Source organism: Erpetoichthys calabaricus, chromosome 7, assembly GCF_900747795.2.
Source record: "Erpetoichthys calabaricus chromosome 7, fErpCal1.3, whole genome shotgun sequence".
Taxonomy (NCBI): domain Eukaryota; kingdom Metazoa; phylum Chordata; class Cladistia; order Polypteriformes; family Polypteridae; genus Erpetoichthys; species Erpetoichthys calabaricus.
The window spans coordinates 79,021,107-79,034,569 of NC_041400.2; the positions used below are offsets into that span (position 1 = coordinate 79,021,107).

General features: G+C 40.3%; 1 protein-coding gene across 1 annotated transcript in view; it reads left to right on the forward strand.

Moving 5' to 3' along the window:
* Nucleotides 1–1,050: 1,050 nt before the first annotated feature.
* The window catches only part of LOC127528848 (uncharacterized), a 199,433-nt gene continuing 187,020 nt past the window's right edge, over nucleotides 1,051–13,463 (forward strand). Inside the window, exon 1 of the mRNA XM_051930123.1 lies at nucleotides 1,051–1,225. Coding sequence (XP_051786083.1) covers nucleotides 1,199–1,225 — 27 coding nt within the window. The 5' untranslated portion in view covers nucleotides 1,051–1,198. The remainder of the gene's footprint in view (nucleotides 1,226–13,463) is intronic.

Consider the following 13,463-nt stretch of genomic DNA (forward strand, 5'->3'; position numbering starts at 1 on the left):
CAGAAATCCGCGAACCAGCAAAAAATCTGCGATATATATTTAAATATGTTTACATATAAAATCCGCGATAGAGTGAAGCCGCGAAAGTCGAAGCGCGATATAGCGAGGGATTACTGTATGCTGTTATTGTTTTAGCTATTTTCTACACCTAGGGTTTAATGCTTAATAACCCTTAACTTTCTCACATCACATACCTTAACAAACTTAATGCATTCATATGGTTAACACAAAGAACTCTTACACTTACATTTTCTTAGCAATCAGCTGGTTTGCATAACATATTTTCCATCCACCCAAACGCACATAGATTACTAAGTACAAAAATATCTATTGCACTAAGGTGTAGTCACGTTGACTAGGTTAAAAGGCCCTCAGCCCAAGATTCTTTGTTCAACTATTATTTAATATATTGATTAAAATTTTTATTATTCCACACTATCTATCTATCTATCTATCTATCTATCTATCTATCTATCTATCTATCTATCTATCTATCTATCTATCTATCTATCTATCTATCTATCTATCTATCTATCTATCTATCTATGCATGTCTGTACCACATTTCAGGCAATATATAACAACGCACTTAATGAAAGGGAAACATTGTTCGTTGACGTATAACAACATTATAAATATTCCTCCAAAAGTTTGGAAACCCACCATCTTTATTAAGAAAGATCAAAATAAAAATGGAGAATGACCAAGCTGTGAAGAATGGTACATCTCAATTACATCACAAAATTATTCAACACAATTTAATGCAAATGTCGTACAGGGTAAACATACATAATTCATATGTATATATTAAAATGGCAACCATTTGTACTCTCAAGTCAGTGTATGAGCACCAAATTATTAACAATAATAAAATAGGTTAATAGAAAAGGCTGTGTAAGCTTCCATTTTATTATTAATCATGGACTGTGCTAAATGTTTGTAATACTCCACAATAAGACAAACATCTTGAAATGGTTCAAGTCATAATATGATGTTAAATGTAGGAAATCATAACAATAACAAGAACATTGCATTAAGACATTATTTTCTGAGTAATGTTGGGATCATGTATTTTATCCACCCAAAATCAATATTCATGGTACTACCCAGTGATTCATATTCTAGAAACAGAAACTGTTTTGATGAAGTCACTTTCCACTACAAGGATGCAGTATTTGAACACAGCCATATAACCATCAATGTCAATAATCAAAATGGGATCTGGGGTGAGTACAAATTATTATAATTTAATAGCCACATTTTGACTCCACATTAAACTGAAACTAATTCAGTGATGTAAATTTTAGTTAAAAACATTTTCAGTATTATGAAACTTAAAAAAAAGAAACTTTACACTTTATGAATGTAAAACATTGCCACCATTGATTTAGTGTGTTGCACTTGTACCTTACAGTGTGACTACGTTCTTGATATCAGAGGGCTAACTATATAATTGTTTTAATAAGAAACATCCTGAAATGTAAGCCTAGTATGGGCAAGAGGATGTCAGTTTAATTTGAAATCAGATATGGAGGATTTAGTGTGTCTAAATCTCTCACATTCATTTCTCTAAATTTAGTGGTATCTGTTACCAGGCATAGCACTTGTCATCAGATATTTGCTATAATAAGATAAGTGCCATCTTATACATATGAATTTACAGATCAGTCCTAGTATCCCTGTTCTAGGTGAGGTTCTTGGCTTTACCCATTTCTGCCCCCCTATTAATCATCTAACTTCAGACCTCATCGGTGATATAGCTGACAACATAGTTTGAAAGGTCTAGTTTTTGGGAAGTACTGCAAGGTATTTACAAAATGAAACCATAGAACAAAATAACATAAAACAACAAATGAACAAAAAATTAATTCAATGTTTGTGATGAAACAATAAAAAAGAATGCTGGATCTTTGCCTGGGTTGCTTCCTGTATGTTGTCTAAATCTTCCATATATACAATGATGACTTGGCATTTTTAATAATTATAAGAGACTGTTTGCACAGTAATTTGCACAGTAATTCTTAATAACTTTTCCATAGTAGAATCTTTAATTAAACAAAGTTGAGATTTTAATATGCCATATGTTTTCAAAATAACCATGTAGCAAAATAAAAAAAAGTTTTAATATTCAATATAGTATATAAAAGTGATACTTTTTTATTTTTGTAAAAATACCATTTGTTCCTCTTACTGGACTCTTTGGAACATCTGTAATTTTGTAGATAATTATTTGAACACTATATCTTGTGAGCATTGTTGTTTATGTATGTTAACAATATAGAATGCCACTACATTGCTGTTGGAAGGAGGAAGCCTATTCTGAAAGCACCGTGCACAAGGCAGGAACCAGGCCTAGACAGGACACCAATCAATCACAGGGCCCACTTACACATACAAACACATTCATACTCTTTAGAATTTCCAATCATCACTAAATTTGGCATCTTACATACTTTTTGCATTAAGGAAAATTATTTTAAGAGTGTCACAACACTTGTATGTACCCAGGGAAATTTAAAATACATTTATATCAAAAGTTTTTTTTACATTACTCTGCAATGCACCGCAGCACCAGGATAATGTCACTTATTTCACCATAATACCACAAGGACTCTTCAATATTTAAAAAGCCGGTGTTTGTAAACCAGTCACAGTATTCTCAACAAAGTTCTCTAAAGTACTATTGCTGTTGTGGAGACCAGCCTCGACACAGACAGGTATTTTCCATATTTATACTATTTACAGTCCCACACACAACCCAGTGCCCCTGTACCACACACCCTCAGTCCAGGCCATCTCACAATTCTGTCCTTCCTTCACCACCTCCACTCCTCTCCTCAGAGCTTCGTCCTCTTCCACCCGACTCCAGCTGACGAATGGAGAGAGGCGGCCCCTTTTATGTGCACCTGGACATGCTCCAGGTGCCCCTTGATGAGCTTCCTGTGGCACTTACTGGTGTGGTGGAAGTGCTGATGTCCAGCGCTTCAGGGTTTTCAGGGTGCCCCCTGGCGGTGGCCATGGGTCCTTATTGGGTTGAGCTTCCATGCTCAGTTCCTGTGGCCCCCACACAAACCAGGGCGGCTGCCCTCTCGTGGTCCGGAGGAGGTATAGTCCCTCTCCTGGTCCTTCTCGGTGTCCCAGCTGGGCACAACCCCCAGCCACCCGCCACATTGCCCCTCCGTCAGCTGAGACCTGTAGGGGCCAGTGGCCCATCCCGTGAGGGCAGGTCTCCCACGGTGGGGAGCCGACACACTCCAGTTCAGGGTCCAGTCCTGTAAAACACAAGCTAGAACAAGGGGCGGAGATGTTGCCTTGACGCCACCACTCGGTGTTTCTTTTTAATTCGTATCGGCAATGCTCCCCTCATCAACCGGCACCCTGGCTCTCGCCACTTCGACACCCCCTCCAAGGTTTCCGTGCCCCCCATACTGGGACATCTGACGCGACCACTCGCACCCCTGTCTTCTCAGCTGCCTTCGGGGCTTCCCTCCCAGCCTCGCGTCCTCCTTTATTGGAGGAGCCGGCTTTCTTCCCCCGGGTCCTCCTCTTTCTCTGGGGCACCTTGATGGTTTGGTTCTCCCTATGGGAAAGGAAGAGACCCCATGCAGTCTGCGTCCCTGTAGAGTGGTGTGAGACCAACACAGGCTATGGGCATAAGACCCTTGGACACCTGGCACACATCAGCCGGTATCCTGACTGCCCTCTCGATCACTCTGCCCTCACCACACGATCGCCCATCACTGCTGCGTCCACTATCGGAGACCCTGCTCCTTGAGTCCAATCAGAAACATCACGGCTCCTTTCGCTAGGTTCTCCCTTTCTTTTTACGGTGCCGGTTTTACCTACCTGCACCGCCGCGTCTCTCCGGCTGGAGAATCCAGCGTCGCGCCGCTTCATCCACTGCTGTAGAGTCTTCAGTGACGCGATCGCCTTCCCTCCCAGGTTCTTCACTACTTCCCGGAGGGCGCATATTGTCTGAAATAGCAACTCTGTGGGCTGAAGGCAATCCTCCAGCTCACACAGATCCGCCAGCAAGCACAGAACGTCAGCCGGCGGTGGACTTACTGCATGTTCAGACCTATGCGCCGGCTGTGTGCCATGGAGCTTTCTCCTCAGCTCAGTCGGGTCCTGCCCTGGCTCAGGATGGACATTTGTTGGCCCCGCCTCCGATCTAATCATTGGTGGGCACACAACACACACCGTCCAATCCTTTGCCAGACTCGGGGAGGGACTTCCAGTTCTCCGCCATCTTCTCCTTCTGACCCCTGATGTGGTGGCGAGCCTCCTGGTAGCTCCTCTGCTGCTGCGGCTTTTTGAGCTGCAGCGGTTCCTCCTCCCCTGTGTTTCCTGCTGCCGCTGCGTGGGCACTGCCCAACGACTCGGCATGTGTCGCCCACCAATGCGGATCCAGGCAGCCCCTGCCTGAGACACAAAAACAAGGTCTGGCCAGGCTGGCCCCCCAGGGCCGACTGCCGCTGGGCCAGGGACTTACCTCCTGGATCCCGTCTGCTGGAGGCAACCACCTCCGTGCGGCCTTCTCCATCATGTTGCCAACCCGGGATTCCGCAGCGACGGTGTGCTCCAGGGAGTCCGCTGCTCTCCTGCTCCTCCAGGTTTTCTCTTCCTGCATGTGTGCATACTGCTTCCGCGGTAAGTTTGTGGGTTGTCCTGCTGTGTCGGGCTGTCCAGAAAATAATTTTTTGCGATGGGTCCCTGCCTTGTATCAGGCAGAGAGTCCCATCTGGGATGCCATTGTGGAGACCAGCCTTGACACAGACAAGCACACACAGATGGTGTAAATACCACAACACATTTATTTTCCATATTTACACTATTTACAGTCCCACACACAAACCAGTGCCCCTGCACCACACACCCTCAGTCCAGGCCTCTCACAATCTTGTCCTCTCTTCACCGCCTCCACTCCTCTCCTCAGAGCTTCATCCTCTTCCACCTGACTCCAGCCAACAAATGGAGGGAGGCAGCCCCTTTTATGTCCACCCAGACATGCTCCAGGTGCCCTTCCTGTGGCACTTCCTGGTGTGGCGGAAGTGCCGCATCAGCACCCTGGTAATGCTTCTGCCAGCACCTCTGGTTGTGGCAGAAGTGCTGACGTCCAGGGCTTCAGGGTCTTCGGGGCACCCCCTGGCGGTGGCCATGGTCCGTTATAGGGTTGAGCTTCCATGCTCAGTTCCCGTGGCCCCCACACAAACCAGGGCGCCCTGGCTGCCCTCTCGTGCTCTGGAAGAGACATAGTCTCTCTCCCGGTCCTTCTCGGCATCCCGGCTGGGCATAGCCCCCAGCCGCCCGCCACACTGTTTAGTTATTTGTCCAATGCATTTAACCTTCCAAACAATATCCAAAAAATTTAAATCTTTTTTTAAGGTGGTTGAGGTACTATAGTGTAGGTAAAGGATGAGGTGCCATGACTGCAAGATCATCAGATCTTTGAGGGCTATCAAACACCATCAATTAAGACCTTTTCTTCCATCTATCCATCCATTTTCCAACCCGCTGAATCTGAACACAGGGTCACGGGGGTCTGCTGGAGCCAATCCCAGCCAACACAGGGCACAAGGCAGGGAATCAATCCTGGGCAGGGTGCCAACCAACCTTTTCTTTTGACCTGCAATATATCTTCTTAAACTAACACATGCTGTGCATATTATTAGTTATAAATATTAGGAATGTATAGATTAAAATTTATATTTTGATTCTGCAACTATTTATAAGCAATTCACCTGACACATGTCATGAATACAAAAAATGGAGCTGAGCCAGTGAACATGAAAAAAGAGTGCTTTAAAGAAAACTGGCAGAGTAAATAGCGAGGTAGAAAGAAAGATGGTGTTTTATATTTGCAACATTCAACCACACTTTGATACAACACATGTTCCCGGAATTTCAGAACCATGGGATGAGACATGAAAGAGGAAATGTAATGCTCAAACTTGTGTTAGCACCCATCCATGGTATTTTGGTGTAGTCAAGTATGCATCCTGCTACTAGAGAGTAAATTGTCAGTCCAGCACCTCAAGATAAGAAAGATACATTTTTGGGAAATTACAATATAGTAGTTTAATTGCTGGGTAATTTTAATGTATTCTAGAGTTTATGATTAATAGTTGGCTTGTATCAGGTAGTCTTGTTTTCTGTTTTATCATTGTTCACTTTATATGTGTAACAAGCTGCATACGGAACAGTAATAAAGTAGCCTATATGATTTGAATGGCTTTACAGGATGTCCCACTAGCTTGGTTGTGTTATTGTATATGTGAGTGTAGCAGATTCTGCTATTGAAAAGGGTACCGTGGATGTCAGAGAAAGGTTTGTTACTGGAAAAAACAGATCTCCTTTGGCTCAGCTGGATATAATGACTCCTTTTTCAACTTTCACACAGATGGCAGGACTTGTTTGCAACCAAGGTGACCAGTGGGACATACTCTCAGTGATTGTGTCAAACTGTTGAAATTGAGCAGTGGATACTAAGGAGCAATAAGGAAGAAACTAAGAAATTACAATAGTGAAAAGATTAGTTTGAAAACAGATTGAAACTAATACAATTCTCAGAAGACACTGAATCTACAGTGCCCATACATCAAGGTCAGTCAAGCCTTTGCAGTTTACTATGCATTTGACAGTGCATTTTGTTATGACACAGCAGCAAATACTGCAGAATAATTAAAAACCAGTAAACCCCCGTTTCTCTAAAGAATCGGAAATGCAAGAATGGCAATCAGTTTCTATGCCCTCCGATCTGTGGAGGAATGAAAAATGATGGAGGGTGTGAGCGTCCTGGTAAAGTTTCCATTTAATTAAATAAACATATTTCTACTACAGCGGTTTCATTTTGGAGCTGCGACTCATCTGGTTCTGGTGTTTCAGAAACGCGTTGTAGGCGCATTCGTGTATTGTTTTTATCCATGCAGTCTCGCTTTTGACAGCAGTGGTAGTGTGTACGGCTTGCCTGTTGCCTCTGGCATCTGTGCATATATACTGTACAACCTGGTGTGCACGCTTTACCTCAGGTTTAGTTCACAGGTCGTAGCCATACGGGCTCGTTTTTGTATTACTAATCGTTGAGCTCTTTCTTTTTCACAGGTTGTAGCCATATGGGCTCATTTTTGTATTACTACTCGTTGAGCTCTTTCTTTTTGGAGCCGTGACTCCTTTGCCTGTGCTGTTTCAGAAGCGCATTGTGGGCGCCTTCGTTCATTTTTTTTATCCATACGGGCTCGTTTTTGTATTTCCGTTAGTTGAGCTCTTTCATTTTGGAGCCGTGACGTCTTTGCTTCTGGTGTTTCTGAAGTGCGTTGTAGGAGCCTCCGTTTATTGTCTGTGGCTGTGTCGTTAGGTAGAAGTCGTTTCCTGTTAGGAATCATAATTCAACGTACTTTTAATACTGAATTACCGTTATGTGATTCAAATATGCCACACTGACTACTGGCACAGTGGATTAGAGCAAGTTTAGTTTACAGGTTGTGTTGTTTGGGCGCCACCTGCTGACTCTGGGAAGCCGCTGGGTTTGACTCTGGGGCGCTGAGGCGCTGTGTACATGTACCTCGGTGCGTCCTGTGTCCGGCGTCCGTGCATATAATTATACAACTGTCGTTTAGTAATACAGATATAACCAGGAAAAGATATACAAAACAGGAGTCTCAAATCAGAAAAATAAGCCAGAGCAAACTAATCTAAGATGACATCCAAAAATCAAAGCAGTGGTTCTGATAATAAAGTCTTTTTTGTAGTGCCTTTTCGCTGCTACTACCACTAAAATGAAAGTGACAAAGGTTTTTTCTTTGGATCCAATAAGCAGATATTTATTTTACTGAGCCATGCATTATTGTCAACAAAATTGTGACTGTAGCCAATGAAAAGAACTCAAAAATTGTGATAAATCTAAAAGGTTCTATGAAAATGTCACTTAATTAAAATAAAGTTATATAGTTACAATAAATACAGAAATCCATTTCAAAATGGAATACCATTTAATTATAATAATACATTTAATAATAAATAATAATTAATTTGATTTATATAGCACCTTTCCCATGCTCAAGGCCCTTAACAAAAAGTGTTGTTAATAGGGAGGAGCAGCAGCAACATGCATATATGAAATAAATAAAATGGAAATTATGAAATTAATAATTAAATGTCAAATTGTCAAAAAAGGCATCATTAAATAAAAGTTTTATAATTATTGGTTATACAGTTTCACCATTTTATTTGTTATGTCACATTTAATAATTGCAGGTTTTTTTTTTAAATGTCCTTATTTTTAAAGACTGTTTTTTCTTATAAAATGAAACATTTTCCAAATGGAACATTTCCGAATGTCTGTTTTAATGCCAGAGCTATTTATTTCAGAATGGCTCTTTCCATGATGACATTGTTATACTGTTTTGGGCTGAACATATTTCTACTTGTAAATTATTTTCCTATTAATTACTTTTGCCTCATTGTGTTAGCAGGTTATCAAAGATATTTAGTGCTACTTGCATTCAAACTAGCAAAGCATCAAGAAAGTATCCATTATCCACATCCCCTGCATGGGGCTGCTATTTCTCCTCCCTCTGAAAGTCTTAACATGTCTTCTTCATATTGTCCCAGTCTAACAGGTTATTGTTATCCAAGCATTTAGACCCGCCAATCTGAAGAGCAGTCTGTTGCTAACTGCAGCTCTTTTAAGACAAACTGATTATATCCTGGGAATGCTAATAAGGATAAGTGTTCTTCAAAATATTGTTGTTGACGAGGAGGTTCTAGGTAGTTTATGGTAGATTGGGCACTCTGTCCACAGAGAAGATCATCTGCAAGCATGTTACCTGGAATTTCTATCTGTGAATATTCTATGCAATTACTTAACAGGCTGCTTTTGTGTGGTAGTAGTGCTCAATTAGCCTTAAACTACTAATAGCTTCTTCATCAACATTTTGAAGAGTTCTTATCTGTCTGGAGCATTTCCAGTATAACATCAATTCATCTCAAAATAGCATCATGATCTCATTCTATTTAGCCTACAAGACGAAGTCTTAATTTCCGTTGTTTTTACCTGTTGGATTGCAAGTAACACTAAATAAAGATCTTTAGTAGTTTACTGCCTACAATTGGGGAAAAGTAATCAACATAAAAGATTATCCATCCATCCATTATCCAACCTGCTAAATCCTAACTACAGGGTCATGGGGGTCTGCTGGAGCCAATCCCAGCCAACGCAGGGTGCAAGGCAGGAAAGAAACCTCAGGCAGGGCACCTGCCCACCGCAGACATAACCAATATGAATATGAATAGTCTTTGTCTTGATTGACAAGTGACGAAACCAACAAACATTCTGAAATTAATAGCACTGGCAAAAAAGAGGAATTCAGAAATGTTCTGTGTTGCATTGTTAAATGAAAAACAGTTTTTAGAAATAACGCCATTATTGAACCAAAATAAAATAATGATATTATATTTTATATTAGCTAAGTGACTTTAATAGTGCATTTTTTCATAATTCAGTTACTTTTTTATATATATCACTATACATTTTGTTGTGATTATTTTGCAACTAGACAAAGAGCCTGTTTCGACAACGTAAGATGAAACGGGCACGAGTGAAAGCACGAGTATAAGCACCACAAACCTGATATAGGTGTATTGAATGAATGCATAATTAGGCCTTGAGCTGTAGTCGAAATTACCTTTCAGGCCTCTAGAGCTTTAATCGAAGTCGCCTTTCTCTTTGAATTTTTGCGGCCATAAATCCGCCGCCTGCTGCGATGTTGGGGTTGGATGTCAGTCAAAGTCGCCTTTCTCTTTGAATTTTTGCAGCCGTAAATCCGCCGCCTGCCGTGATGTCGGTCTTGTAAGGTTTTTTGGGCAGCTGCGCAGAAGCCGACTGCGCATTCGGCTTTGGACGTGCGCAGAAGGCGACTGCGCATTTGGCTTCGGGTGGACGTAAATGAGTGAGTGATAATATATATTTCATATAAGTCAGAAACGCAAATTTACAAAGCGAAACTTGTTTACATTGTTAAAGAGGCTGAAAAATGTTCTTGTGAATTCTAATATAGAAAAAATATTTTAAAATAATGAAAAAAAAATTAAATGCAGTCAGGCACTTCATAAGCCATCCTACCACAGAAACTCCTTTACCACCACCACCTTAAATAAAAGCTAAGCTATGTAACAGGAAAAGCACTTCAACTTAAATGGTTCACATGTACATTGCAGGGCTTATAAGAGCTATGACAAAATCACAACTATGGTAAAAAAAAGACTTTGCACTTGGAGAATTTAAGCAGTGTTTGCAAAGTGAGAGCTGTAAAGTTTTTTGTCATACTTTTAATTTGAACTAATTGTTGGTTACTCAGCTTACTTAAGGGTTTTAGTGAATAAAAAGATTAATTACTGACCAAATGGATATTTACTACAGTTTGTTATAGCACAACAACTTATTTTGTCATGACCATCAGAGGAGTATTGAGAATACATAAATTGACAATGCCTATAACAGCTACAACTGGCAACCAGACTTTCTCGCCCATTCCCACTTACATTTTTTCCCCAAATGGCTAAGTACCCCTGGTCTAGACTCAAGAAGAATCCCACTCTTCATCCATCCAACTAAACAAAAAATTCAAGAGCAAAGGGGATTGACGATATTCAAACAATTTTATTTCTCAGATTTACTCCTTTTTTCTTTGTGTATCCAAAAAAATACAAGGGTGATTAAATTTGTGGATGTATGTAAACTGTAGGATTTACTTCCACTTGGTGGAACACTGATCAAGGAAAACGTTTTTCAATGCTAGAACAGAAAAAATAACAAAAAGAATATATATAATATATATATAGTATTTATATACTAAATATCCATCCATCTATACTAAATATATATATATATAAAACCTAACCTTGGCGTAAAGCCACGCACATTTTCACGCTAGCTCAAACCCTGGCGTACTCAAGTTCTCCACTCGGTTTTGTAACTGGTGGCTCCCAGTGTCAAAGCAGTGCTTTTGTTCCAGTGTTGTTTCCCTTTCTTTTTTCGATCCATATCCCTGATGCGACTTTATCAAATACACTGAAATTAACCGCATATTGTCTATTAGTTTAAGGCATCTGATTGTAATTAACCCATAATAATATAATGGTCCATGGAATGGCCAAACTATTCCAAATACCATAGCTGCTTTAGCACTGTTACTCTCAATGTACCACTCAGAGTATTTATCCCACTGTATCTGAGTGTGGAATCACAGCTGTACAGCAGTTGATTGGAAAGAGAATTATCAGTATACAGCATCAAACACACATTGCCTCAGCCATGTGCTATTTGAACTGCTCCTATATGGTGAACGCTTCAAAGCCTTTCCTGTAGGGACCTCATGGTTTAGAAACAGTTTCATCCCAAGAGCTCTGAACTCACTCAATAAGTCCATCAAGTGCTCCTTATAGAACTGTTTGTACTTATAAGTACAATTACCTCACTGTAAACTTGTGATACAGTTATAATGTTGCACAACCTGAGCCACTTTATAAAGCACATATTTACATATGATGACGATATAATTTTTAAGATGAAATGCAGCAAAATGTTTTTTACATTTTACAGATAAAACTTTAACATAATTTAAATAATCTATATTGTTAATAATGAAACATGTGAGGACACAGTGTCGCGATTCTAGCGATGATCTAGCGTCCCGTTCAGGGATTGTTCCTGCCTCGCGCTGTATTCTTGCTGGGACTGGCGTATCCCTGGATGGATAGATGGATAGAAAAATTAAACATGCACTACAAAGATATTTCAGTGTTCCTTAAAAGTTTTGAAGAATCAGCGTTCTAAGCTTACAGATGGCTTGACATCTATTACAGAGATGATTTTGTGGCGATTGGGTACTTGGAGAAAGAAATGAAAGGACAGGAATTGGGGGTTAGTACGTTTGAAAGAGACAGTAAAAAAATTATTTCATCGAAGGTTACGCACGGCGCAGCAAACATCTTGCGTGAGGCAGGAACAATCTCTGGATGGGGCGCCAGCTCGTCACTATCACTGCGCCACCGTGTTCCCATGTTTAATAACATGCTTTAATTCTTATCATCATGAAAATGATATCAAGTATACATCTCAGTATTTAATTTATTCAGAGAGCTGCAACATCATGAATGTAATGGATTCTGTGTCCTGTCGGAGGAAGAGAAAGCCTGTTTAAGGAGCACATAACGATTCACACACATAGAGCACCTAGAAGAACACATACAAAACAAATCATTTAACGTGCGATGGTATACGATGGTATTTGATAAACTAGTAAATTAAACGATTTTAAGAAGAAATTTATGATGTTCTACTTTAATGACAAAATAAACTACGTGATTAAAGTGGAAATTGTGAGATTAAAGTTGACATTTCAAGCTTTTTTGCCACTGTGTGCCTATTTTTTTTTTCTTTTCTCTGTACCCTAATAAGCTTCCATATGACTCTCAGATGGTGGGCCACGACTTGCCTTTTCACGGCAACTTTGATATCTGACAACTTATTTAATTCGGGCACTGTGCGACTTTGTGAACTTGAACTTTCGAGTTTCTCTGACAATCTATGTCACTTGATCAGCTTCCTTTTGTTGTTTATACCACTGTTTAAACCAACAAATAGTACGTTTTTCCTTGCCTCCACTTGGTATTCACTGAAATTCTTCTATTTTCCCCCATGCTTTTGCCATTGTCCTTTCACAGAACGCTGAGCTTAAGGGCTATTTATATTGATTCACATATTGAAAGAGGCGTAATTCTGGGAGGAGTTGGGGAGTGGCAGCAGGCGCATGCACGTGCGTTACTTTTCATGCTGACCAGGATTTATGGAGCGGACGAATGTGGAAGTTGGCGGGTGCATAGATTCATGCATTTGGATTTTTTTGTCCATACGCACATTTCCGCTTTTGTCTGTACACCATGTTTTAGTGTGAATTCTATGCACGACGTTATGCATGAGGCCCCTGCTCTTTACCACATTACTAGAAAATTTATTCCATGTGTTCATGGTTCTTTGTGTGAAGAAAAACTTTCTAACCTTTGTACGACATCTGCTCTTAACAAATGACCAACTGTGTCTCTGTGTTTTTGTTGCAGACTTTATTTTAAAGTAACAACTGGGATATACTGTATATATTTATATGTGGTATCCTTTATTAATTGTAAACACTTAAGTCATATCCCCTCTTAATAGCTCCTCTAGTCCCCATATCAGCATTCTTGCTCTTCTGTGAACATACAGTTGCTGGTCATAAAATTAGAATATCATGACAAAGTTGATTTATTTCAGTAATTCCATTCAAAAAGTGAAACTTGTATATTAGATTCATTCATTGTAGCCTACAGAACTAGACCGAGAGACCATTTAAAGGCTTTTGCAGGTGTTTTGAGTTAATTAGCTGATTAGAGTGTGGCACCAGGTGTCTTCAATATTGAACCTTTTCA